We start from the raw sequence: 27,047 nt of genomic DNA, 5'->3' as shown, positions 1-27,047 counted from the left end.
TTATTTATGTAATTAACAATTTACCTCCTAATCATATGGATTTACTGTAGAATGTAAACAAATTCTTTTATAACTGCAGTGATTTGTTTTGGCGAGGAGGTTGTACATGTTGTTACAATTTTGCAAGGTTTTATATGTAATTACTGGGATTTTCAGGGGTGTATGTGCAAAACTTGGCCTCTCTCCAAGATGATGAGGTTAGATTCAATTGCATACTTCTCTATCTGTGGGAATATATATAAAGAAACAAGTATTGATGATACTTACAAACAAAAATATGTTTAGAAAATATTGAACTATATTCTATTTCTCTATTGAGGTCCGCAACTAAAATACCAGAGCTTTATCAAATAACTTAAGTTCTGGTACATATTTCAGTTGATCATCAACTTATGGTTATGGTCATGGCTGACATTATAATACATGACAAAACTCAAACTTTATCCCTGACCTTCTTATGTTACAGAATTGCCAGGGAATAACAATTAATCATAAATATCACCCTATAATACAAGAGTTGATGAAATTGGCAATTGAATGCCAATACATATCTTTTCCATTGCTTCCGCAGGGTGTGACCGATGATGCGAAACTGGCAGATTTTTTTTAAGTGAAATGCATTCTTCAGGTTCACCATCTTGATGGAAAACAAATCATTCCAGCAAAGAAAAGACCATGAGAAGTTCAATGCCTGTACACATTCATTTGGCCGGGAATGCAAATCGTGATCGGTCGCGCTTCCTGTTAAGAGTTTTGTCTTTTGGAGATGTCCTGGCAACAACACCGGCCTGGCGCATCATCTCAAGCTCTTGATCCAGCTCTTCCTTCCACTTTTGTCGTCTGTCTAAAAAGCTTGAGCTGTTGCAAATGTCTCAATTATCAGTTTGTGTAAAGAAAATGATCATGCCGTAAACAAAGATCGCATGGTCTAAGATTTCTAAACTAATTAAATAATTGTCAAGAGTTTCATGTTCTGATGGTGGCCTTGTCAAACAAACCAATGAGTTCATAACTTGAGAAAGTGCAGCTTCCTAAATTTCTTGCAACCATCAAAAGATTTATTTATTAATAATCAAGTGTGTGATGTTTGAGACAAACCTCACACAATTGGATTCTTTCTGGGCCTCTTGAAAAGGTATTTCTTTTAGGATTCGGCAAATCCCGCTTCTGCTCCTTGTGAATCTTGCAATGGTATTACCTGGGTTAATGATAGACGCAGGATTCTCAATTGTGGCTGATGCATCAGTTGTAACCCGGCTGGGAGATTTTGTGCTCTTGGGAGGAAGTTTTGTGTTGTTTGTACAATTTTCCTCACTTGTACTTCCAACAGGTTCATTTGAATTCAAGGAATTGAAGAACTCTTCATATAGTGGTGTCTGTAATTTCTTCAAATCAAGGGCCTGGTAGAACCAAAAAGATTGTTGATCAGTAAAAGGCTGTACACGGTCTTATCTTCTACATAATAGCACATACAGGAGAACTAATACATATGTTCTTATATAAAGAAGAAATTTCAAAGAAAATCAGATTGTAGCAAACCTTCTCATCAAGAAATGCTCGAATTTTTGTCTCTGTAACTTCATCATCATCCTCACCCGCTGCTTCACAAGGAACCGTGAAGTCTTTGTTGCCTGTTCCATCTGTGGAATCAATAGCTAAGCCACTGAAGTCTTCTGAGTCCATTCTTCTTTGCTCTTGGCTCAAATCAAACTTGCAACCCCAATCATCAAATGGTTCAGACATGGGATTAAAACTCTGAAAATCAAAGAATAGTCTCATCATTAATTAGTTATAGAAAATATTTCATTGGCTCATTGCTGTCAAAAATATAGACCATAATTACAATTTGAGTCTTACTGAATCAGCCTTTGGGAAATCATCCATGCCACCAAGTTGACACATATCATCACTAGCACGCACATCCCATAGAGGTTTTGCTCCTAAATTCTTGCTGGGGATCATCATTGAGCAGCTGCCGCGAATGTGATCAGCATTTCCATAGCTAGTCATTGAATTAAAACTGCAGTTTGGAGAGCCTTTTGGATGTCACTATTTAAATGAATAAATCATTAAGCTCTAGCAATAACATCAATAATGCTTACATGCTTTTTGTGTATGATCTGAATGAGAATGGATTTTTTGGTGGCTCCTGATGAGAAAATCACCATTAGTTGAAGAACCAAAGAAGAACCTAATATGAAGAGTATGCTGGGTGGAAGCAAATTAGAGTCGACATAGACTGACCATAACAGTGGAGTGATTGACTGTATGAGAATCCTCACGCTCTCCAGTTACAAATGGGTGCTGCATAGAAGCATATGATAAATTGCTAACAATTGTAGAAAATATCCACAATACAACAAGATGATACAAGCGATGAAATGGATGCTATAAATAATATTAATGTATTTTGGCACTAGAAGCTACTTTCTTCAAAACATACCTTAAGCAAATCAGATGGGCTGGGCCTCAAGTTCGGCTCCCTGTAAACATCATCATAATTACAAGGGCACAAAAGAACAACAGTCAAACAAAAATGCGTACAATCAAAATGCCATACTGTCAGATGGTAATTATTACTTATAAGACGAAGAAATGAGATCTTACTAGCTAGGCTGACTTGAGAAATTTTTTTATAAAATTATAAATAGTCTCTCAAATATTACTACCATAATATGAAGTATATGAATTATTGATGAAGAACAAAACATGATCAGTTCATTTGACTAAAGTTAGGATCCATAATCCACAGACTGACAACTGTTCTTCACACATAAATGAAGTCAAACACTTGGCAGACATAAAATGATTTTGAGAAAACATTCAGAACCTTAGCCATTAATAAATAAAAATAAAAGAATGTAAAAGGTGAATACTTCTGTAAGCATTTCAAGAGGAAATCCTTTGCCTCCGGAGAAAGATGCTCTGGAATTGGTGGGTGCGACTTGGTCGTGCCAATATGAAAAAGTGCAGCGACCTGTGAATATTAGTCATGAATAAAAAAACACCAAAAAGATATAGTAAAAATAACATTAAGCTCTGCGTGGTGGAGCATTAAACAAAGCAAACCTCCTGGAATTGCTGGCTCCATGGAGGTTTCCCTGTAGCCATCTCAATAATAGTGCAGCCAACACTCCATATGTCAGCAGAGCTGGAAGATTTATCCAGTCAGAAACTAGAATAATGGAATATGAAAAACATCAACAAAAAGTATAATAGTAATGGTTAAGTTACATATTTAGCCCTGAAATTATTAGTACAAGTTGAATGGTTTAACGCAGAAGTTCTTAAAAAAAATTACACTAACGCTGATTTTTCATAAAACAAAATAAAAAAGGCCCACTAAAGATATTTTTTAGCATTTTAAATGGTTTTCTGTCAGAAACTTAAATCTCACATAACCCAGCATATACATATATTTATTTAAATAATTTGACCGATGGAATTTATAATAGTGGACCAAAACTTCTTTTCTATCATTGATTTCTTCCCTTTTTCAAAGCATTTCCTAGCATTCACACATATTTGAAAACATTAATGAGTTCAATGGCCATATTATCCCTCTACCAAGAATTAACCAAGAACATAAGACTGGACAGGTTTTTCACTTCCTGTAATGTGAAGATAACAATTTTTTTTTGCTTTAGGATAGCCAAAACAATAAGAGATATGATTTTAAGTTTGTAGGCATACTCAATGCTTAACAAAGTCAGAATTGTGGTTTAATTTTTACAAATGCAGTTATGAAAATTTATTTAGTAAATACAGAAACCTAGAGAGCCCAATAATCCAACATATGTATATCAGCAATAATTAGATCATGAATAATGAAGTGCTTTAAAATTAAACCAAAAAAACAAAAAAAGGAAACAGTTAAGTTTTGGTACTCACAAGCTATGACCAGTCTGAAGAATTACTTCTGGTGCCATCCAATAAGGTGTGCCTTTCATTGACTTGGCAGCAGTCATAGTTGCCTGATATTGAACAAAAGTCAGAAAAACAAACGCCGAGAAAACTGGCTAAATGAAAAAACTGAGTGAAGGAGAAATTAGAAAAAGCTCTTCCTTGATCATCCAATCATCAAGTCAATCAAAACCACGAATGTTTATAAATCTTGTTTACAGAGCAGAAGTAGATTTTATGGCCAAAAATTAAGATGCATGCCAGCATTACACAAGTGATAAAAAGACATGGCACTTCACATTAACCTTGCAAGTTACAAGGTAGCTTGAAATTGTAAATTATGATATTTGCCAACTGATCTCAGTGGACATGGGACATGTACACAGATCCTAGTAAAGCAGAGTGATATCACTAGCACATCAAAAAGTTCATGCAGCATCATACCAACTTAGCAACTTGCTTAGATGCCCCAAAGTCAGCTAGCTTGATGCAACCTTTGTTATCAACTAGAATGTTTGCCCCCTAAAAAAAAAGATCCATAAGGTTTTAGTGAGCAGGCTAGTAATATCAGAAATAATCTGATCATATAGAAATACCTTTATATCTCTGTGCATGATCCCATTCTGATGGAGATACTCCAAACCTTGCAGGAGCTGCTTGGAATACATTTTTATAACCTTTATTCAAACAAAAAGTAAATAAATTAATAAACAGAGAGATATCAGCATGCCTTATCTCTATTCCTCCACATTATAACCAGAAAAGAAAGAAACCAAATTCACTTACAGATTCAGGGAAAGAACCAAACTTTCCGAGCAATGATGAAATAGACCCACCAGGGACGAATTCTAGCAGGATATTCAAGGTTTCTTCCTCCCTAACAGTTCCCAGATATCTCTGTGAACAACACAACAAAATGAAAAGAATGCCGATAAATCAAAATAAAAGAATGATCCTTTACACAGCCCAACAAGGTGCACTCACAACAATATTAGGATGCGAAAGATTCTTGAGAAGCTTGACTTCTTCCTCCAGCTCTCTTATATGAGCCTTCCAAATAAAACCAATCATCAACAAACCCACATGCAAATAAAAAACAAGAAAAACTGACAATAAACCAGAAATTCTTACTTGCGCTCTCTCCTTGGCACTGCTCCTCCCAATCAAAACCTGCAAATCAAGGCGAAAAAAGCGGATAAGAAACCGAGGAGCAAACCCTAAATCATCTGAAAAATTCAAGAAATGAAGGAAAAAAAAAAGAGATTCACAACCTGCTTAACGGCGAGAAGCTCCCCAGAGTCAAGATTCATACCCATGTACACTTGCCCAAAGGCGCCGCAGCCAATGAGTTCCCCTTTCCTCCACCGGATCGGCGGGCCTTCATCCTCCGACACCGGCGCCGGCAGCTTCGGGGAAAACCCTAACCCTAAACCAAACCCAACTCTAGATTTCCTCAAACAAGATCCGATCTTCTCCCCGATTCCAACCCCATCAGCACTCGGTCGGAAAACCAGAGACTTGCGCACCGATCCGAAGAGGTCGTGCATCTTCCTTCTTGGATCTTTGAGATCGATTTCAAAGGTTCTTCAGTGAATGGAGATTGGAGAACAAGAGAGGAATCGAGATGCTACTTCAACGCCATTGCCATCGTGCTTTCCCAGAGAGAAAGAGAAAGAGAAAGAGAAAGAGAGGCTGGAGAATGAACAGCCGTTCTCTCACTCTCATTTTTTCAAAAATTTTGTGAGCCTGAGATACCGAAAATGCCCTTTATTACCGTTGGGGTTTGGCGGACAAATGTAAAAGAAATTTTTATTAATTACTATTATTATTATTATTATTTGTGATTTGATCTAGAAGATGCGTTATCTTATATTTTAAATTTTTTTAATTTTTAAAACGAAAATATTAGTTAATTAATATTTATGATTAAAAGGGATTATAAGAATATATGATCAATGATTGATTTTAACTGGTAGTTTTTTTTTTTGTGTGTGTGTTTTTTTTTGGGTGAAACTATGTCCAGGGTTGTTGTAGCTTAGCTAAATACTCTTGATTTTGGGGAATAATTGACTCAAAATAAATATAAACTTACAATATGTTAGTTTTTAAAATCTAATATAACACAAAAGAGGTTTGTTATTAGACCAAACAAGGTACCCAATATTAAATTAATATATGTGGGTTAATTAGTTTGATTTTAGAGTCTGATTATTGCTGCTTGGTAAAATGGAGTGGATCTATTTTCTCAAGATTTAAAATTTAAGAAATAATTTTATTCAAACAAAATAAATCTAAACAACATGGCATTAAAATATATTAATTTAGTAAAATCAAACCAATCCTTTGTTGGAATAAAGTGAAAGAAAAGGAAAAACAAAACAGCTAAATGATGTTACAGTGATGTCTCTCTTGGGTGTCACTTGTGACTGGTTTTCTTACGTCTAATTCTTGATGTTGTTGCAATTGTTATGGTTTTTATACATATTATTTTATATATTTTAAAAATATTATATTTTATATATATATAAAAAAAAATATTCATATGGATCTATGGTATCCACCCTTTTGAGTTAACCTAGTAGGTATGCTTTAGAATTTTTTTAAAAAAAATACTTATATGATACCTCTGGTTTTTTACCTGTGTGACTTTTTGTATTTATAAATTAGTATTAAAAATATTTATAAAAATCTAATATTTGATAATTTTATTTTTTTTAGTTTCATTTATAATTTTAAGTAAAAATTAATTATTTAAATGATTTTTTATTTAATCTTTTGAAAAATATCTCTGAAGTTGTGGTTAATTAGATGATGCTAAGGTTAAGGTCTTTAATACTATATTTAGATATTCAGGAATAATGAGCCCATGAACATTATTTTATAGTAGACATGGTCCACTCACAACCATAGGTTTATAAATTTTAGTATTTATTTTAGTATATAAAATAAAAATAATTTGTTGTTTTTTTACAAAGAAATTATTAAATTAAGATGATCAAATAATAAAAATTATACATCTAGATTCTACGGCAATTATCACGAAACTGTACCTCTAGATCATCACCTTATGGGTGTGTTTGGTAGATGGGAAAATTATTTAGTGAAAATAATTATTCTTTAAAAATAATACAAAGGAATTACTTTACCATGTTTGGTTGAGTTTTTTTCTCTGGAAAGTAATTTTGCTATATGAAAGTAATTCTATCAAATTGAGGAAAAGTGATTCCCTCCTTATAAAGTGGGAAAGTCATAATCCTATGGGAAAGGAAAGTGAAATTATTATTTTTACTAAAATACCCTCAAACTTTTTCAAAATTACTTTTCCATTCAAATAAATATTTAAATAAAAATATTTAAATATTTAATCTCATAAAAAACATTTAATATTTTCTTGAAAAATATTTAAACTAAAACAATTGATTAAGTTAATAAATATTTTATTAAATTTATTTTTTTAATTGATTTTTATATATTTGAAAACATATTATTATTTTAATAATTAAAATTTGGGTAAATTTTTTAGTAGGTCACTAAACTTTACTCATTTTCACTTTGATCACCAAACTTCAATTTATATCAATTTGGTCACTCAACTTTAATTTGATTTTAATCGGTAATAAAACAAGGATTTTAACCCCCAATTGATAAGATGGCTTTCTAAAAATCTAAATCAGTCCTCCCCCATGACACATTATTAAGTTTATTAGAGGTGTCCATGTCATCGAAAAAGAGCCACATCATTTATTTGGGAGCCGAAATCCCTTGATTTAATATCCAGTGAAATCAAATTGAAATTGAGTGATCAAATTAATACAAATTGAAGTTCAGTGATCAAAGTGAAAATAAGCCAAAGTTTAGTGATATGTTAAAAAATTTACCCTTAAAAATTGATTAACGTACTGTAGATAAGTAAAATAAGACAAAGACATTTCTATTATTATGTCAACTGATTTTTAGGGATATCTTATCATACCAAATACAGAAATATTACTTTCCTATCAATTTAATCAAATTTTTCAATGCATACCAACAAAAAAAAAAAAATGTTATTTTTTGAATTATTTTTTCATCAATTAAATTATATTAAAATATTTTCTAAGTAAAGCACTAGACACCCCGATATTTATATGTGCGTGCCTGCAAAGTTAAACAGTTTATTGGCAAATTTTGATGCATGATGACGTGGATAGCCATTAGCAGTCATGGGACGGAGAGAGTGCCATCTACTGTTGTGCTGGTGTCATGTCCGATGGACACGTGGCCAACCATGCAGATCACAGCTTACGTTACTATTATTGAGATGATTGATTTCATTTTACTTAATCAAATCCCATGTTTGGTTGATGAGCTGCTTCTTTATTGGCTCTTTTTAATGTCCATATTTTAACATTGAGCCATCTGGCCAAATCTTAGTTTGGCAGCTGAAACCCCTTTCAGTCCATCTGTTACTTATCTTATCAAATAATAATTATAAAAATAATTTTAGAATAATATAAAACACAACAATTAAACACCAAACTGGGTATCAATCATCTCTTCTTTTGATCTTTTCTTTTCTTCAAGTTGAATTGAATAAACTTTATTATCCTCATTATTATTTTAATAATAATAATAATAATATTTATGACAAATAAAAAAAAAAAACCTTTGTCTTATTACCATTTAAATTAAAAAAATAATAAAAAAAGGTAAATTATGAAATTTCCAAATATAAAAACTCGCTCAAGTTCTCAATCCTTCTCGTCTCTTCCGACCATTCCCCACCCGAGCTCCGCGAAGCCATGGCCATGGCCGCCCATCGCTTCCCTTCATCCTCCCCTCTCCGCTCGTCCCTATCGTGCATACTACGCTCCTCCCGCCTCTTCTCTTCCCAGTCCTCCGATGACCAGGCTGTCCTCACCGTCGAGACAAGCGTCCCCTTTACCGCCCATAAGTGCGACCCTCCACCGCGCACCATCGACACTACCCCCAAGGAACTCCTCGGCTTCTTCCGTGAGATGTCCGTCATGCGCCGCATGGAGATCGCCGCTGATACCCTTTACAAGGCCAAGCTCATCCGCGGGTTTTGCCACCTCTACGACGGTCAGGAAGCCGTTGCAGTGGGCATGGAGGCGGCCATCACTCGCCGTGATGCTATAATCACCGCATACCGTGATCACTGTATCTACCTCGCCCGCGGTGGTGACCTTGTTTCGGCCTTAGCCGAGCTCATGGGCCGCCGCGCTGGGTGCTCCAAGGGTAAGGGTGGGTCTATGCATTTCTACAAGAAGGACGCTCAGTTCTATGGCGGCCATGGTATCGTTGGAGCCCAAATTCCTCTTGGTTGTGGTATTGCCTTCGGGCAGAAGTACTCTAAGGATGAGACTGTCACATTTACTTTGTATGGAGATGGGGCTGCGAACCAGGGCCAGCTCTTTGAGGCCCTCAACATGGCTGCGCTCTGGGACCTGCCTGTGATCCTGGTTTGCGAGAATAACCACTGTGAGAACTTCGTTCTTGTTGAAATGATAATAAAAAAAAGTAATTTTTTTTTATCCCTTATGATCTTATCTTGATTTTGAAGATGGAATGGGGACTGCAGAGTGGAGGGCATCGAAGAGCCCTGCTTATTACAAGCGTGGCGACTATGTTCCTGGTTTGAAGGTTAGAATTCTTCCCTTTTGCTGAACTCGATCTTTCCTCCTGACATTGGTTCTGGCTGTATATATATATATATGTTGCTTGCGTGCCATTTTGGTTTCATTTGAGCTATTTTATTTAGGCCTCAAAACTTGTTATTGATTTGGCTCTTGCGATCAGCTTCAGAGGTGTTGTAGTTAACTGATAGTGAGTTTTGAGTGTGTTCTGGCTGTAGCTGAGATTTGTCTCTTAATGATTTTGTGAAGATGTCTAATATTACATATGAACCAGTTAGAAAATTTAAATGAATGAGCATTAGTGGGGATGGACTGAGAATAACAAAGGGATCTAGATTGATTTTCTTTATGCATATTGTCTTTATGTTATGTTAATTTAACTTCTGCCATTGAAATGGATTTTTTTTTGGTACTAAATCTCATGTTAACCGACCAGGTAATTGCATATGCTCTGCTGGGTCTAGAAAACTTTAAATCCAAACTTACCGGATTAGATTAACCTTAATTTTTCCTGGCCCAGTTGCGTCTTCAAGCTTTTGGGTGACAATTAAATTTGATATACTTATTTGGCATTGAATTTTGAATATACTTGAAATGTGTATCCGAAACATCTCCTTGATTGTTTGGGAACCATTTATTCTTTCCTGTCATTTGTGATGTAACACTCTGTAGCAATGGTTACATTCATACAGAGGCTAATGCAAAATCATATAAATCTAGTTTTTTGGTTTGTCGGTGACATACAAGACAACCATGTAGCTTGACGAGTTCTTACATTGGCCAGTTTCTTTTGTACTTTAGGATGGTTTGGTTTGTACTTTGTTATAGTTACATCATCTAGTTTATTAAATTTAATTTTGATAGAAGTTCCTAACCAGTGAAAGGAATAATACTATTTTGGGTATAAGTACAACTATTTTGTTAGTACCCTGACCATTTAATTAGGCCTTTTTCAATCATGTTATGGATTGCAGTTTTATTATTTGAATAACGGATTTGTAGAAGATAATGTAAATTCTGTGCCTGTTAAATATAAGCCTTTTTCTATTATTTTCTTTAGCTTTAGTCTGTTGACCAATGAGTTTGTACATTAGACACAAAGCAATTTATTTTGATTGCATTATAGCACATGCTAATTCATTCCTTTTGCACTGTTATTCTAATACGAGGGAAATTTTTTTTCTTGCATCGCTTTACATACTAGTTTTGTAGATCAACGCAGATGAGAGCCTTTTTTTTAGCCTGATTTAATGTTTAATCAACCACACAAGTGACCAGTCACACTATATCTTATGTTTGTGTTTAGAGGGCATGCTAATTGAGTACCTTGGCATATGATTTAAATGAACTGCAACTCTATCTTTGTTGATTTCCTTGTATTTCATCATCATTGCTTTTTTTTTTGGGTGAACTTTTTATGTCTGCATATCATAAGTTGTTGATTGTGCACCTAGGAGTTCTTCAGGATGTTAGCAATGTATAACTTCTCCATGAATATATTTTTATTTTTATTTTTATTTTTTTTTTTGCTGATTTTCAAGTATTACATGGTAAGGTGACTTTGAGCTGGGCAGTAAATTGGCTGTTGATGCCAGCCAAAGATGTACTAGTTCTCTTGTCATTGTTGCTATGGATTGTATCATTTTCTCAGCATATTTTTCCAAATTGACAGGTCAATGGGATGGATGTTTTTGCAGTAAAGCAAGCATGTAGTTTTGCCAAGGAACATGCTTTAAAGAATGGACCAATTGTGAGTTCTTATCCAAGGATTCGTTTGGCCTTGTTTTCTCCTTATTTGTTAATCTTGAGGGTTATTTTGGTTTTGCATTAGTAGTTTTATCAGCTTATGTTATTACCTTATTTTTATGAGTTTTCTCTAAATATTTTTGCTTGCGTTTACAAATAATGTGCCTGCATGGCCCTTTTTTAAGTTAATCATGAGTTTTGCACTATTTTAATAATGATTTTATGAAAAAGACAAATCTACCCCTCATTTCAATATCGTGAAAATTTTATTTACACAAGGATTTCTGTTATGTGCACAAGTAGTTATTATATAGATAAATATTTTTTTTAAAACATAAATGGATTATGTGGATAGTTATAACTTAAAATATAAATAAAAAATTGATACAAAGAAATAAATATATGACTCATATACGTATGTATTGAACGTTAAATGTTTAGATACTGTACATTCACATATAGGGGACATTTCTGTTATGTTTCAGTCTTTATTTAATTATAATATTTCATTAAATGGACTGAAGATATATATAATCCCCTATCATTTACGTATGTATTGAACGTGAAATGTTTAGATACTGCACATTCACATCTAGTGGACATTTCTGTTATATTTCAGTCTTTATTTAATTATAATATTCCATTAAATGGACTGAAGGGATATATAATCCCCTTTTAATAGATAAAACTTTATCTTACTTCTGGATATGAGGTGTGGGAAAAATAGTTGTGTATCCTATTTGGGTATCTTCTATGGTTCTTCCCATGTGTGAGTTTATTTTTTGGTTTTAGTCTTTTCTTTGCCTCTAGCTAATGTTTATTTCTCCTCTTCTTGAACCCTCACTAATTTTTTTCATTGATTTCAATCTCAAGTTTCTATCTCTTGGAATCTATGTTATTTTTATCTTATTAAACTCCGTAAACCTTTTTAAATCATCATTCTTCATCAACTTTCTGAGTCATTTAATCCTGAGAGTTTTTTTTTTAATAGATTTTTATTATTCTAAGAATTTTGTTTTGTTTGGTTTTAATTTCTCTCAACATTTCTCTGGTATTGGTGTTGTTGCATATGGTAGTTACGTTTGTTTCTCTCAAGAACATGTCGGTTTTATAGTTTTTTAAATTAAGTCATTTTGCAAGTCATAACATTTTTTTTAAAAAAGATAATTGGGTGAGCTAACCCCACACACACCTCTATTATGCTTTGTAAGGGATCTATGCAATTAATGGTACTACCACTCGCCTATTTTTGGGATGGTAATTTGTGTAATAGCAAATTCCAGCTTACCCGATTTTGTTTGAATAATAATTTTATTTAGCACCTTCAACTTTTGTGGCATTTCTTAACTCCTAAGCTTCAGTTTTGTATGTTAAGAATAATATATATATATATATATAATGAAAAAAAATCCACTGTATTTGAGCATCTCTTATATATTTGTTCAAGTCATTCTCGTCCTCCTGCTTAAATGTTTTCCATGCTTTTTTTTTTTATATATCATGGGAGGTGTTCTTATCAGAGTGTAAGCTTGATCTTTTGGCGTTTTGTGCAGATACTTGAAATGGATACTTATAGGTACCATGGCCACTCCATGTCAGATCCTGGGAGCACTTATCGTACTCGTGATGAAATTACTGGTGTAAGGCAGGTTAGTCAAATTAAAACCCAATTAGTTGTGTTAGATACTGCCATATTCTTTCTGATTGTACTGTGTGACAGGAGCGTGATCCAATTGAAAGGATCCGAAAGTTGATATTGTCTCATGAACTAGCCACTGCCTCTGAACTCAAGGTATGTGCTAAAAATATTGTATAGATCTCTTGATTGCATGCTGCATCTTAATGCACAGCAAAACAAAAGGTTTACTTAGATCATATGTACCATGAAGGTCCAATTGTCATTTATTTTATTTGTGCAGGATGTTGAAAAGCAAATCCGAAAGGAAGTAGATGATGCTATTGCTCAAGCCAAAGTAATTGTGTTTTCCAGAATGAAATTAGTTTCCTTATTTTGCTGATATCAATCTCTGTTCTCATTTCCTTCCCATTTCTTTACAGGAGATCGCGATGCCAGATCCGTCTGAGCTATTTACCAATGTATATGTGAAAGGTTATGGTGTTGAGGTAAAACTATTAACGTGATCATCTGATTGAATTAAGTGATATTCCTGCCATTGAAATTATGAATGTGATAATGTTTAGCTGTTTCAATTACCATTGTGCTTCTGCAGTCATTTGGGCCTGATAGGAAAGAGTTGAAAGGTGTTCTTCCATGAATGAATTGAAGCAAACCTTATTATATCAATCACTACAGCAAATATTACTGAGAATAAACTAATGATGAGAATTTCACAGTTCTGAGGTGAGCCTTCAACATTTTGTTTCATACAGTAAAAAGTGAATTTCTACTCGAGTTTGTACAGATATTATGATTCTCAAGTAAATCTTCTGTTATATGCTTTGCTTTGTCAGTGTTTCTGGTTTTTTACTTGTTGATATTTTGATGAAGAAAGTGAATCAATGGACTTGTGTGAAGTTAAGGTTGCTACAAGAGTCAACATGGAGAAAAACTCTTTCATCCTTAAAACTCATAGATATGGTCACTGTAATAACACTGAAAGAAGTAGTTGATGTGTTTTTCCCCCTTTTTTTTTTTAAGGGTTTTTCTTTTACATTTTTGTCACTATAATAACATCTTGAAATTGCAACTAATATGATCTATTTGAGAAAATTGCTTTTACTGGAAGTGGGTAATTGTTTATATTTTCTTGTAAAAATTCAAAGTTGTTTTAAACTTGGGATTTAAAATTAACCAAATGTATACACTTTTTTTTAATTTTATAAACTGAGGTTTTTAGTTGTGTGCTTGGTCAAAGTGGGATGGGATATAAGTAGGTGACAATGTTATTAGGGGTGTGTAAGCGGATGTTTTTATCAGTGGTTATCATCATCAATTTACTAGTTTTGTTTTGTTTTTTCCATAATTCTAATATTTTTTTATATAGATTGAAAATTTTCTGCCAGATTTTTCTCCAATTTAAAATTATTTGTAAAGTCATATATATATATATAATAAATAAAGATTTTTTTTTTAAAAAAAGTAAAATGACTAAAATACCCCTTTGGATATATACAGGCGAACTGTCACACCTATTACCATTAACCAAAATATATATTTTTTTATTTATCCTTTCAAATGATAACAAATTAAATAAATCATTGTTTGTTGATTATTTGTTTGAGTTCCTTGGTGAGCAAATTTGGACTTAATTATTAATAAATTATTTTAAAAATAAATTTGTATTTTAATTATAATAATTAATAATCAATATTTTTATGAGGAAATAATTATTTATCAATATAAATTCTGAAATATTTAGAAAAACACTTATTGGATAACCTAACAATATAGATAAGTGGAATGTACTAGTATTTAATTAATATCGATTACTATAAATATTTTAAATAAAACTTTAAGGTATAAAAAAAATATTTTCAAACATTAATTAATTACAAAAATACAATCAATATATAATTTGACGATAAAGGAGATAAACCATAGATATATTTTTTCCAAAATTAATTAATAAAAATCCAAACAAAATACTACTATATAAGTAATATGAAAAATAAAGCAGGGGTAATATTGGAATTCAATTACCCCACAAAGCACTTCCAACAGCTCACCATCACTCTTTTATCAATCCGTCGTCCTCTTCGTCTCCATCGGTCTCCTCCACTCTCATCGCCGGCGATCTCGCTCATCCCGCGGCGGCGTTCCATGGCTGCTCCCACTGTGAATCGATGGCTGAGGCCTGAGGTTTGGTGCAGTTGATTTAGTTAGATCTGTTCCTCTTTCTTCTCTATATCTCTTGATTTCAGTGATTCTCGGATTTATAGATCGAGGGTTTGGGTTTTGGTCTTGTGTTGATCTTTAGGTTTATCCTTTGTTTGGTGCTGTTGGGGTTGCTATCGGGATCTGTGGTTACCAGCTCTTCCGTAACCTTCGCATCAATCCTGAAGTGAGGTGAGTCTTCGACCAAGTTCATGCCCTTTTTATTATTTTTTTTTTTAATTTGAGAAAGAATCGGAGGTGTTTGTTTGAGATTCATGAGGAGATGAGATCTATGGTTGATTATATTATGCTTGATGAATTACTTTGTGTTTCTAAAAATCTAATTTTAGTATTTGTGTGCTGCTTTGATGCTTGCTTGCAATGGAGATTTATGTGGTGGTGGATCTAGGATTGTAGTGCCTTTTTCAATGGCGTTAGGGTTTGTTTGCATTGAGGACAGGAATTAGAAGAAATTAAGGGGGAAAATTTTAGAAAATGATGGGGAAAAGGAAAAGAATTTATTTTTAGTTTTAGTTTTTTTTTTTTGAAAAAGTGGAAAACTACAGATTTTAACAGTATTGGTAACAATTTAGTTTATTTCATGATCTCACAAAAAAAAATCAAGAAAATAATGGCTCAAAATTGTCTGATGTTTTTGAATTTTGAAATTAAGCTATTTGATAATAACTAGTGCTGGTATTTTCAAGTGGGCATAGCATAATAATTTTGTTGCTGTGCATCTGGCAAGCCTTTCACAATCTCATGCTGTTCAAGCTTTTACAAAATAATTTCATAAAACAAGCATCAAATACGTATAAATGAAGTTTCCATTCAATTAAGTATATAGTCTGTTTAACTAATGAGTGTTGGTTTTTTATGACTTGAATCAAGCATGGCCTATTACTATATCATTTCTTAAATTCTTGGACTAGCTTCGTGATTATGTAACTTTGTTGGAAAAAAATTAGACAGGAAGTCGGAAAATCATATAATTTGGGGTAACAAGAGAAGCCTATGCCAGATCAATGTGTGTGTTTCAGGTCTATGAATTTTTATCACTCACTTTTTTGATAAAACCTCTTCAAGCCTAAACCTGAGCTTGTTTTGCACACTATGATGTCATTTCTTTGTGGTAAATTGGCAAGTCTTGTAAGAGATCTAATGGCAATTATCTCTTCTATGATGTCTTACCTAGTACTAACTGGCTTTCATTATGTAGCTACATGATGTTTGGAAAATTGAAAAACTGAGATTATAGCTATGTTTCCTGTATTTGACTCATTCTATAATGAACATATGCACCAAACTGAAGTCAATGCAATCTTTTGTTAAAATCTGTGCTTCCTGTTTTGGATTTCATGATCTTAAGTTCTTGTTTGATATCTTCCTTTATTGTGGAAAACTATTTAAATATTGTGATCATCAATAATATGTGTTTCATCTGTGGGTTCTTTTGCATCTTAAACAATAAATAAATAAATAAATATCTCATATCGGCATTTGATCTAACAGTTAAAAAAATACCATCCAGTGAACTTTACTGCATTGTTTGATCTGTTTCACCAATTATTGGTTTACATGCACAGAATTAACAAGGAAGGCAGAGCTGCCGGAGTGCTGGAGAACTTTGCTGAAGGGCATAAATACGCAGAACATAGCTTGAGGAAATTCGTCCGCAACAAAACCCCAGAAATAATGCCATCAATCAATAAGTTCTTCACTGATCCAAAATGAAGCTCAGGACCCATCTCAATAATTATGTGATGAAACCATTGATCAATGCTTGCCTTGTGTTTTTATTGAGTTGAATCAAAACTCTTTGAATGGAGTATTTGATATGTTTGTGCTTTAGAAACGCTCATAAGAGGTCTGCTGTTAACTCTTTATTTTAGTCTTCAATGCATAATGTCAAACTCTTCTTGAATAATTTCTTTGACTCTTTTGGATTCACTCCATATGATCTGTTTGTTGGATCAGGCCTCCTGTTTTCTTGGCTTCCTGGGTTTGGGTTGTATTCTTATTGTTTCTCATTTGTTATAAGCATATAGGACACTGTGTCATGAATATTTGACCTTATACGTAACAATTGTGTAGGTGAATGTATAAAAAAAAAAGTGTGTATAGATGATTACATAAAATTATACAACCTCTTTCTGTATGCTCTTTGTAACTCAAAATTTTCAAATTTCTGTCACTAAACAGACCTTTAAAAGCAGGACATCATTGTGAAAATAGTAAATAAATATTTATTAACAAAAATATAACTAAATCATCACTCTTTAAAGTAAACATTTTTATGGTAGTTTCTTGTTAAATGTGTTGTTTAGCTAATAATCCAGAGCAACCATGATAGGATGACTCTGTAATTTATGCCTAGTGCTGTGTAATTTATGCGCACTACGCATGTATATAGTTTTTTCATTAATACAATTTGAGTGGTTTATTCAATTATTTTTAAAAACATTTAATCCATAAAATCTTAATTATGTTATCACATTTTCCATAATTTCTGAATACAACCTTCTAATAAATCGTTAAACTTTTCAAATAATTTTTTATAAATGCTTTATTTTGGAAAAAAAAAATATTAATTAGATATTATAGTGAAAAAAGTTATTTATAATTTATATTAATACACCATTTTTGCAAAACTTGAACACTGATTAATTGCTTACACTATTGTAGTTGAGGTGTGTGGCACATCCATCTTAATAAAAATAAATAAATAATATTATTATTTTTAATGAAGTTAAAAATAAATAAAATAATTAAGTTGTTATCATTAATCCTGAATATATTTTGGATTAAAAGAATTCCAAAACCCAAGGGAAGAAAAATGCCACAAACAATCAAGGGGAGAGCTTATATGAAGTGCATTGTGTGCATTTTATATAGTGCCCAATTACACATTGACGCATGTCCCATGTGTAGCCCATTTCTACTTGTTTTTCTTTTTCTCCCCTTACTCAATCCCCTCCCTTCCGTTAACCTTCATTAATTTTTCATCTTTTTTCATGCATTTTGTATGTTTTTCTTTTACCCCTTTTGCATTGCTTGTTACATTGTTTTTTTAAGTTAATATCACATATAACTTTTGGATTAATAACAAAGTAATATATCAATCGAAATTACAAATATTTTTTCATGTATTAACTTAACTGTCAGGATAAAAAAGCTTCTATACACTGTCAAAGTTTGCTATTCTTACAATAAAATTATCCAAAAAAATCTTAAAACATTTTATACAAACTGGACTGATGTAGTGATGAACTATAATTTTATAAATCAATGGATATAAACAAAGTCTTGAGTTAACCGGAGTAAAAAAACAAAAAAAAAGTAATTAAAAGCACTTCTCGTAAATTCTCCCCAACAATGCATGTCAACAGCAACAACAATAACACATGCCATTCTCTCAAATAACAACCAAGCAAAGCAGCATTTAAGTTTAATGCAAAATACATAATAATTCAAACAATAATAATAAAAAAAAAGACTTTTAAAAGTTGTTTGGTTCGTAATAATGACATATTACCGTGTAACGAGATTACCATTGTGGTAATGATATATTACCATGTAACGAGATTACCATGATAATATGAGTGAAAATATTATATGGTTAGAAATATTACGGTAATTTAATATAACCATATTTAGTTCGGAACTTTTATTACCGGGAATAGTTCATTACCTTGTTTGATTGTCATGGTAATCAATTTATTAAAATATAAAAAATTATAAAATTACCATAGTAATCCAAGATATGCACCAAATTTGATGGTAATAGGATTACCACTTTTTTAATAATATTTATAAGTTGGTAATGTGATATTACCATCCATATTATCACCGGTGCAATGCCAAATGTAATAATATTTTTATATTACCACATAATATGTGGTAATCTATGTACATTATCGTGAACCAAACGATCCCTTAGGATCATAGAAGTTGTATTTTATTTTACTATTCCCATCTCAAACTGTTGAGGGTTCAAATCTGTAACTTATTCATAGGTTTTTAATAAATGAAGAAATAAAATAATATCAAATTACAGATACTATGGACTTCCTTAGTTGAGTTAAGTGGTTGATTCCTCTTATAAAAAAATATTTTAAAAAAAATATGCTTACCTTGAATTTACAATGATATAATTGGGCAAAGAGATCATTGATGCAATGACAGGTATATTTTCTCTCTGTACACAGATGTACACACAGCATGCAAAGCACTTCGAATATAAGTACCAACAACAAAATTAAACAATCTGTTTATATAAAAATTTTCATTCCTAATCTCATTAGGAATTTGGCATTCTACTTCGAATTAAAATCAAACAAAAAAAGGGGGGATAAATAAAAATAGTGATGATGAATTATATTCTCCTACTTCAAATAGAAAAGAAAAAAAAAGGGAGATAAGGATTATCCTATTCCAAATAAAAGTAGGGGTGTAAATGAAAAAATAATAATAAAGAAGAGGAAAGAGAATATATATATATATATATATATATATATATATATATATATATATATATATATATATATATTTATATATTTGAAGATATATATGCATATATATATATATATATTCGTTTGAAATTAAATATATTTGAAGATATATATGCATATATATATATATCTATATTCGTTTGAAATTTCAAAAAATATATATATATATATATATATATATATATATAAATATATATGTGAATAATAATAAAAAGGAGAGGGAAATTCAAATAAATAAATAAAAAGAAGAGAGATTATGGATAGGGATGGGAATTTTTTTGAATTCAAAAGTTTTTTTAAAAAAATCTCTCTCGGGAGTTGAATATTCTTGGGGTGTTGAGGATTTTCTGGGGAGGCGAAGAAAGAGAGATGAGCGAGAGAAGAGGCGGAAGGAAGAAAAAAAGGAGGAGAGAATTTTTTTAGACAAGTGAGAAGGAAGGAGGAGGAGAAGAAGAAGCAAAGAAGAGGTGAGAGGAGGTTGATCTCGAAAAACGAAGAGGTACTGCATTTTATGTTTTTTTTTTATGAATATGATGTCTCCATAGTCCATGCCTTTAGATACATGGGCCCCATCTTTAAAATTGATACTTTTTTTATCAAATGCATGTCATTCCAGTAGCCATGATACTTTTCACATGCATTAAGGGAAGAAAAAACGCAATGGGTCCCATCTTTTTAGTGATATTAAAAAATCGAATGCATGTCATGCATGCATATGCTGCCCATGACCCATCTCATGTACAAAAGAGAAAATGGCAGTGGGTCCCGCCACTTTGTGATTCTCATGCATTTAAAAAAAAGAAAGAAAAACACATACACGTGCATGTATCCATGATTAATAGCATGCATTTCTTTCCTTCTCTCTGGTTCGTTCTCTTTCTCTCCCATTTTTTTATCAAATACCGTGAGAGAGTTTCTAATTCATCTGGTCTCTACGGGTCTACCTTTCCGCCGCATACGAGTCCTCCGTTGTGGCATGTTGCTCCGTCTGCCGCCTTTGTACCCAACCCAGCCACGAACCCAAGCTCTACAAGCAGCCTTTTATGTTATCAATGCTCATACTAGGAAAGCTGTGAAGATGGTTCTTGCTAGGAAGATCAACAAGAGACTCGTTGCTGAGATCAACTTGGTGGCATCGGCGTCGGGGCTTTCGCGATTCAAGCGAGTAATAATGTCTTCCTCGGAGTCCGCTGTCCTGGGGATTGTTAATGATCAGGTTTCGCGTGTTGATCCCTCTGTGCTCCACTCGATCCTCGCCGACGGTCATATCCCAATGATTGCCTCTGTGGCCGCGGATGAGGCTGGGAAGGGTTATAATGTGAATACTGATATAGCAGATGGCGAACCTATGGTAGCTGTTAGGTTTGAGAAGGTAGCCATGCCAAGAATGTGACTGCTTGCTCTGCAGGTTTGAATGGGAAGGATATGCAAGGACAGGTGAATACAAGCATAGATCATGGGGCTGAGCTTGTGAATGGAGTTGACACCGTGAGATATCATTGGAGAAATTCGCATAAAGGATCCAGACTTGAGGCAGGATAAATGCAAAACGCCTGTGACACAGAACCATCAAGTCCCACTTGTTATGAGTATCTTGATTCAGAATTTTATAGCTTCATCAGTCTATTAAACCTCCTACTTTCTCAAGCTTCGGAGACATTGCCTTTGCTATTGGAGAGCATTTTTTGAGGAGTGCTTGTCTTCAGCCATGCCAATGCTGCAAGGTGCTTTAAAAGTTTCCTTGTCTTAAAAATAGAGGGAGAGTTTATTGGTGAGGGGCATTTTTGGTAAAAATGATGAAAAGAAATTAAAAAGAGACGAAAAAAATGAAGGGAGAGTAAAAAAATGAGAGAAAAGAGAAAAAATAAAAAAATGATGAAAGGTGAGAAAAAGATATGGAAAAAAATGAAGGGGTGAATTTTAAAAAAAGAGAGAGAAGGAAAGATATGGAAAAAGATGAAGGGTGAATTTAAAAGAGAGAGAAGGAAAAAAATATGGAAAAATGGAAGGGTGAGTTGGAAAAAAGAGAGAAAAAATATGGAAAAATGGGAGGGTGAGTAAAATGAGAGAAGAAAAGAAAAAAATATGGGGAAAAATGAAAAAGATGGGTTAAAAAAGCGAGAGTAAAAAAATGAGAAAAAAAGTAAAGGATGAATTTGAGTGGGGGTATTTTGGTAATTTCATTTTTGCAAGGCCTCTATGGGAAAAAATCTTATGAAATTTCTCTCATTCACCATGAAGCCTTAAAAGCTTTTTTCTTTCGGGAGTAACGAGATTTCTATGAAATTTCTCTCATTCCACCTGAAGTCTTGACTTCAGCTGGGAGTAACGAGAAATTTTACATAAATTTCTCTCATTCCACATGAAGCCTTGAGCTTTCTTGGGAGTAACGAGAAATTTTTCATGAAATTTCTCTCATTCCATGAGTCTTGACTTCCTTGGGGATAGCGAAAAATTTTCTAGAAATTTCTCTCATTCCACCTCGAGCCTTGGCTTTTCTTGGGAGAGTAACGAGAAATTTTTCATGAAATTTCTCTCATTCCACCTTGGAGTCTTGACTTGCTGAGATAGCGAGAAATTTTCTATAAATTTCTCTCATTCCACTGGAGTCTTGACTTCCTGGGAGTAACGAGAAATTTTTCTATAAATTTCTCTCATTCCACCTGAAGCCTTGGCTTTCTTGGGGTAACGAAATTTTTCTATAAATTTCTCTCATTCCACTATGAGTCTTGACTTCCTGGGAGTAACGAGAATTTTTCTATAAATTTCTCTCATTCCACTGAAGCCTTGGCTTTCTTGGGAGATGTAGAAATTTTTCTATAAATTTCTCTCATTCCTATGGAGTCTTCACTTCCTTGGGGTAGCGAGAAATTTTTCTATAAATTTCTCTCATTCCACTATGAGTCTTGACTTCCTTGGGAGTAACGAGAAATTTTCTATAAATTTCTCTCATTCCACTATGAAGTCTCGATTTTCTAGGGGAGTAGCGAGAAATTTTTTTCATAATTTCTTTAATTCTACCTTGAGTCTTGACACTCTTGGGGGTAAAGAGAAATTTTTCCATATCAAACCCTTTACTGCAAGCTCACCTTGAGGTCTTTTGACACTCATTAGAGTAAAAAGTGAAATGAAAAGGAGAATAAAAAAATTTCTTGAAGTGATAAAAAAATATAAAAAAATGAAAAGAGTTCACAAAAAAATATCTCTCATCAACACTTATAAAAAAAGAAAAGGTTAACAAAGATTTCTTGAAAGCTCACTTGGAGGTCTTTTTGATACTCGTTGGAGTGAAAAAGAGGTGCAATGAAAAAGTACATCTTTTCTTGAAATGAAATGAAGAGTAAAAATGAAAAATTTCCGAGAGAGAGAAAAAATGATGATGGATAATAAAAAAATGAATGAAAATTTTTCATAAAAAGAAGAAAAAAATGTTTTCTAAAGTCAACACTCATTGAAAAAAAGTTGAGTTGGCAAAGATTTTTCCTAAGCTCATTATGAGGTCTCATGAGTTTGAGGTTCATTTTTAAAAGTCAAGTCAAAATTATCAAGTTAATGACCTAACCATGCTAAAGGTCACGACTTAAAAATCAAATGGTCAAGGCTCAAAAAGCATTGAAGAGCTGAGACCTAAATGCATCATGTAAGCGACAAATGCAACTCACGAAGTTTTTAAGGCACCAAGAAGCCAAAAACTTGAGGGAGTTTCACAAGTCAAGGAGTGGAGATTTTACAAGCGCAAAGAGCCAAAGTCTTGAGTGATAAAAAGAAAGCAAAAGAGGCCAGAGGAGGCAACTCGTAAATGTAGAGTGGCCGCGACTTGGACTAAGCTATGTTTCAAGACACAAACCCACATAAAAAGAAATCGAGGGAGAGCTACATCCACAAAGCTAAAAAGGATCTTCGACACACTTTTTAGTATAGGAGCTAAGGCGCCGACTATAAATTTTTGAAGAGCATGATAAAAAAATAGCTCTTTCTAAAAAAATCTCTTGTTAAAGCTCTCTTAGAGAATAGCTTTTCTTCTTTTTGTATTCTTGTCTATGATCATGTATTCGCATGCATCTTTGAAATAAAATATAAAAAAAATTTATCATGTTTACTCAGTTACTTCTCATTCACACTTGTTTCTTAATCGGAGGTTCCCATGACATTATGCGGGGGTAATTAATATTAGGGGCTTGCCCTAATAGAATCATGAACCCGTGATCATCCCGAAATATAAAAAATTAAATTTTTGATTTGTGATCCATGCTTTTCAACCGGTCAATCCCAATTAAAGGCGAGATTGGAAAGAAAAGGAACCCACAAAGTCTGGCACGCCCGGTGGGGACTAACTTCTCCTCCCATCTTTGAAACAAAGTGTGAATGAGAAAAGTAAAAAAAGTAGATAAAAATCACCATTGTTGTTAGCATGATGCTTTCCTTTGTGAGGTTTTTGCAATGGCACCAACAAACAACACCAACAATGCACGTTGCATCATGCACCATTTTTCCTTGGTGAAGGCACTCAGAGTGAAGCTTCCCTATGCTACAGTGTACCTGTGGCATAGTCTGGAGTCGAGATCAAATTTGGGGCTCATTTGAGAATATGTCAACCGTGCCAAGCCCACCGTTATCACTGGCGAGGGTTCAAGTCCACGCTTGCCATCAAAGGGAGACGACGGTCGAATGTTATACCACTGCTTTGAGGTCGAAAGAGGATGCCGATTCTTTGCTAAAGCATCTGTTTTTGACCGACTCACCTTCGAAAGAAATTCAGCTGAGCATTAAGGGAGGAGAGGACGAAGAAGAACCTTCATTCACAATCACGGTGAAGGAGAAAAAGAGTGGTATCTTCAAGAAGCCCAAGGTTACCTCAACAAGATCCTTTATGATGGGGAGCGCACAAAGGTGGCCAAGAGGAAGACACCCTCACCCTCAAGAGAAGGCGAGTTTTGTCTCATTCAAGGCTCGGGGAATGGCTCTTCAAATTCATTTACCAACTCTTTCACACCGGCGAGAATGGTGAAGGAGAACTCCATGGCTGGTGAGCTTTCGGTCTTCACAAAGTAGCATGATGAAAGGGGGGCGAGGGCCACCAAGGTCCTACAGATTCCAAGAACACTTTTTTCCAAGAAAAGTTTATGATAACTACACCTCCTCTGAGGGAAGCTACTAAGCTGAAAGGATGACACCGAGAGAGTTCTATCTAAGGAAAAAGAACTTACTTTCAAAATCGAGAAGCTTACGTATTTGATGGGCTTGCCATACCGAAAGAAAGCAAGCTTACAAGAGGACCATACCCTCTGCTCATCGTTCAAGGTTCCGAGTGGATAAGGAAACCCGGATGAAGAAATGGAGGATCTAGAAGTACACATGCTGTACGTGTGATTCTTGAAGGGTGCGAACACCCACACGAACCGAGGCGTCCCTTCACTAGGGGTGAGAAAGAAGACAACGGTTGGTACAAGTGGCATGCAACAAGATGATTTTGATCAAGTATTACAAGAAAGGGCACAAGAAAGGGCAAAATCTTTTGCCCAAGCAGCTGGGTTTGAAACTCCTCCTAGGAGGAATAATGATTCAAGTGAGGAAGAAGATGACAACCTTATTTTTTTACATCAAACAAAGATCAATGTTTGCAAGATTAAAAAAAGCAATTGGATCAGCGAGAGAAAGATCACATATCTATGATGCGGGGACTGTTGCGTCTTTAGCGGTGTGATCTCTCGTTTGAGTGATCAAGTCCAGAATATGCTCCATGATAATTCAAGGGTTCATAGGCAAGCACCATCCGTGCAAGTTATCCGAGAGGAAGAAGATGATGAAGAAGAAGTTCTTGGGTTGCATGAGCAAAAGTGGAACATCGGCGAGTGCGAGCCAGATGATGTCTCGAGAAGAAGTACAAAAAGATAGTTCTTTGCATAATTAAAAAGCAAGCCAAAGGGTGCTACTGCTGAAAAGTGATGGTGACAAGCCCTACTCAAGCTTTCATGATCAAGTGGCTTATCCTAAGGGATACAATGTTCCCAAGTTCAAGCAGTTTAACGGCTTAGGGAACCCTGATCAACATTTAGCTCATTTCATAACAGCATGTGGGGACACAAGTAACAACCCATCTTTGTTGTTAAGACAATTTGCCGCTAGTTTAAGCGGGTGTGGCTTTTTGAATGGTATGCAAACCTACAACTGGATCCATTCAGACATGGCAACAGATGAAGGACTCTTTTAGGGTCCGGTTTGGTGGAGTTACTGATAAAATCACTATAGCTGATTTGGCTAACACAAGGCAGAACAAGGATGAGAAAGTCATAGATTATGTGATGAGATGGGCGCAACTTGAGCATCAAGTGTGAGCGACCACTTGATCGGATGCTAGCGGTGGGGGCTATTGGTGGGGAATATTGATAATTGGATGGCTCCATTTCTTGAGCTCATCCGATATTCATACCTTCAAGACTTAATATCTCAAGTCAAAAATTGGAAGAACTAGTCCAAGGGTAGTATCCATGATGCAACCCTACCAAAGTAGACAAAAGAAAAAGCCAAGAAAGCCAGGGAAGGTGTTAAGCATGTGGCCTTTGCAGTGATAAGGTAAAGGAGAGCACTACATCGACAAATTATGATAAGCCAAAACCACCATCACTTGGGGTGGAAGTGAACCACCCAAGCCTATAAGTTCTCTTCAGAGAGGATGAGCAAAAAGTATTCCTTTAGAAGAGACAAAGTGATGAAGATATTCAAAAGATGCATTGAAGGTGGGTTTTGCGAGTTGCGGAGAGCAAGCGACCGGAAGAAGCGAGACAAGAAGGATCACCCAAATTTACATCCATACCATAGAATATTGGGTCATTCAATTGAGAGCTGCTATGTATTTAAAAGATTGGATTGAGCGGCAGTATCAAGAAGGGAAGATTACTTTATCTAAAAATGTGTTGCTCGACCAACCAACAGAACATACCAACTATGTGTCAATTGCACTACAAGAAGAAACTTTGTGGGGGGCAAGATCCGGGGGGCATATCAAAAAGGCATGCAAGGTGAGGGAGGATCTCAAGTTCCCAAGGAGCACTGCTCCTCTTGGAGTTCAGGAAGGCTTATGGGAAATTTTTCATCTCAAAGAAGTCAAGAAAAAAATGTTGAAGAAGTTGGGAGGCTCCACGGTATCAAGTGGCGGAGGCTCGAGAACCCAATGAGAAGCCCAAACAAAAAAATCCAAGAAAAAAATAAAAAGATCAAGAACAAGAAAAAGAAGCGGGAAGCAAGTGAAGCCTGCTTTGAATTCCATTACAAAGAAGTCAATTATTGAGGAATATATTGACTCCTTGGAAGATTATCGACAAAAGGAGAGAGCCCTAATTACATTGGGTGATTATTTTTCTGATGAGGTCAAGGGAGCTACTCTCGAGACTTGGGCGAGTCTCAAGATGAAGAGCC

General features: G+C 34.2%; 4 protein-coding genes across 5 annotated transcripts; 3 read left to right on the top strand and 1 right to left on the bottom strand.

Annotated features, from left to right (window-relative positions):
* Positions 1-314: 314 nt before the first annotated feature.
* On the bottom strand, positions 315-5,610 carry LOC120260145 (mitogen-activated protein kinase kinase kinase NPK1-like). Its single transcript, XM_039267587.1, has 16 exons — positions 5,175-5,610; positions 5,035-5,073; positions 4,888-4,953; positions 4,690-4,800; positions 4,500-4,580; positions 4,348-4,425; positions 3,892-3,974; positions 3,070-3,151; positions 2,877-2,977; positions 2,444-2,483; positions 2,245-2,304; positions 2,103-2,149; positions 1,858-2,020; positions 1,540-1,755; positions 1,099-1,400; positions 315-858 (listed from the first exon to the last, which is right to left on the bottom strand). The coding sequence occupies exons 1-16, from the start codon at positions 5,448-5,450 to the stop codon at positions 702-704; spliced, it is 1,902 nt and encodes a 633-aa protein (XP_039123521.1). The 5' UTR covers positions 5,451-5,610; the 3' UTR covers positions 315-701.
* A 3,038-nt stretch (positions 5,611-8,648) lies between these two features.
* Positions 8,649-13,950, top strand: LOC120260365 (pyruvate dehydrogenase E1 component subunit alpha-1, mitochondrial-like). 2 transcript variants are annotated; one of them, XR_005536386.1, is made up of 9 exons: positions 8,649-9,384; positions 9,467-9,546; positions 11,212-11,289; positions 12,839-12,934; positions 13,006-13,077; positions 13,205-13,258; positions 13,344-13,409; positions 13,517-13,647; positions 13,758-13,950. XR_005536386.1 is itself a non-coding variant. In XM_039267826.1 (8 exons), exons 1-8 carry the CDS (start codon positions 8,685-8,687, stop codon positions 13,559-13,561), a joined length of 1,191 nt encoding a protein of 396 aa, XP_039123760.1. In that variant the 5' UTR covers positions 8,649-8,684; the 3' UTR covers positions 13,562-13,756. The 2 variants fall into 2 exon arrangements, 1 of the variants encoding a protein (XP_039123760.1); XM_039267826.1 differs by lacking the exon at positions 13,758-13,950 and having other exon boundaries at positions 13,517-13,756.
* Positions 13,951-14,947: 997 nt separating this feature from the next.
* On the top strand, positions 14,948-17,073 carry LOC120260464. Its single transcript, XM_039267946.1, has 3 exons — positions 14,948-15,105; positions 15,224-15,312; positions 16,707-17,073. The coding sequence occupies exons 1-3, from the start codon at positions 15,067-15,069 to the stop codon at positions 16,852-16,854; spliced, it is 276 nt and encodes a 91-aa protein (XP_039123880.1). The 5' UTR covers positions 14,948-15,066; the 3' UTR covers positions 16,855-17,073.
* Positions 17,074-20,607: 3,534 nt separating this feature from the next.
* On the top strand, positions 20,608-21,024 carry LOC120260280 (acetylglutamate kinase, chloroplastic-like). The gene has a single exon (XM_039267718.1). The coding sequence runs from the start codon at positions 20,608-20,610 to the stop codon at positions 21,022-21,024; it is 417 nt and encodes a 138-aa protein (XP_039123652.1).
* The last annotated feature ends 6,023 nt before the right edge of the window (positions 21,025-27,047 follow it).

This window comes from Dioscorea cayenensis, chromosome 5 (assembly GCF_009730915.1).
Source record: "Dioscorea cayenensis subsp. rotundata cultivar TDr96_F1 chromosome 5, TDr96_F1_v2_PseudoChromosome.rev07_lg8_w22 25.fasta, whole genome shotgun sequence".
Lineage (NCBI taxonomy): Eukaryota > Viridiplantae > Streptophyta > Magnoliopsida > Dioscoreales > Dioscoreaceae > Dioscorea > Dioscorea cayenensis.
The sequence above is the reverse complement of the archived record's forward strand: the minus strand, read 5'-3'. Positions and strand labels throughout refer to the sequence as shown.

Excerpts from the sequence above, each read along its gene's own strand:
- LOC120260145 (XM_039267587.1), bottom strand. The coding sequence starts at position 5,450 with ATGCACGACCTCTTCGGATCGGTGCGCAAGTCTCTGGTTTTCCGACCG. Across the intron at positions 4,954-5,034 it reads GTGCCAAGGAGAGAGCGCAA|GCTCATATAAGAGAGCTGGA; the intron begins GTAAGAATTTCT and ends TTTATTTGGAAG. Across the intron at positions 2,021-2,102 it reads AGATCATACACAAAAAGCAT|TTTTAATTCAATGACTAGCT; the intron begins GTAAGCATTATT and ends TCCAAACTGCAG.
- LOC120260365 (XM_039267826.1), top strand. The coding sequence starts at position 8,685 with ATGGCCATGGCCGCCCATCGCTTCCCTTCATCCTCCCCTCTCCGCTCG. Across the intron at positions 9,385-9,466 it reads GGTTTGCGAGAATAACCACT|ATGGAATGGGGACTGCAGAG; the intron begins GTGAGAACTTCG and ends TTGATTTTGAAG. Across the intron at positions 13,410-13,516 it reads TGAAAGGTTATGGTGTTGAG|TCATTTGGGCCTGATAGGAA; the intron begins GTAAAACTATTA and ends GTGCTTCTGCAG.
- LOC120260464 (XM_039267946.1), top strand. The coding sequence starts at position 15,067 with ATGGCTGCTCCCACTGTGAATCGATGGCTGAGGCCTGAG. Across the intron at positions 15,106-15,223 it reads ATCGATGGCTGAGGCCTGAG|GTTTATCCTTTGTTTGGTGC; the intron begins GTTTGGTGCAGT and ends GTTGATCTTTAG. Across the intron at positions 15,313-16,706 it reads CGCATCAATCCTGAAGTGAG|AATTAACAAGGAAGGCAGAG; the intron begins GTGAGTCTTCGA and ends TTACATGCACAG.
- LOC120260280 (XM_039267718.1), top strand. The coding sequence starts at position 20,608 with ATGTTGCTCCGTCTGCCGCCTTTGTACCCAACCCAGCCACGAACCCAA.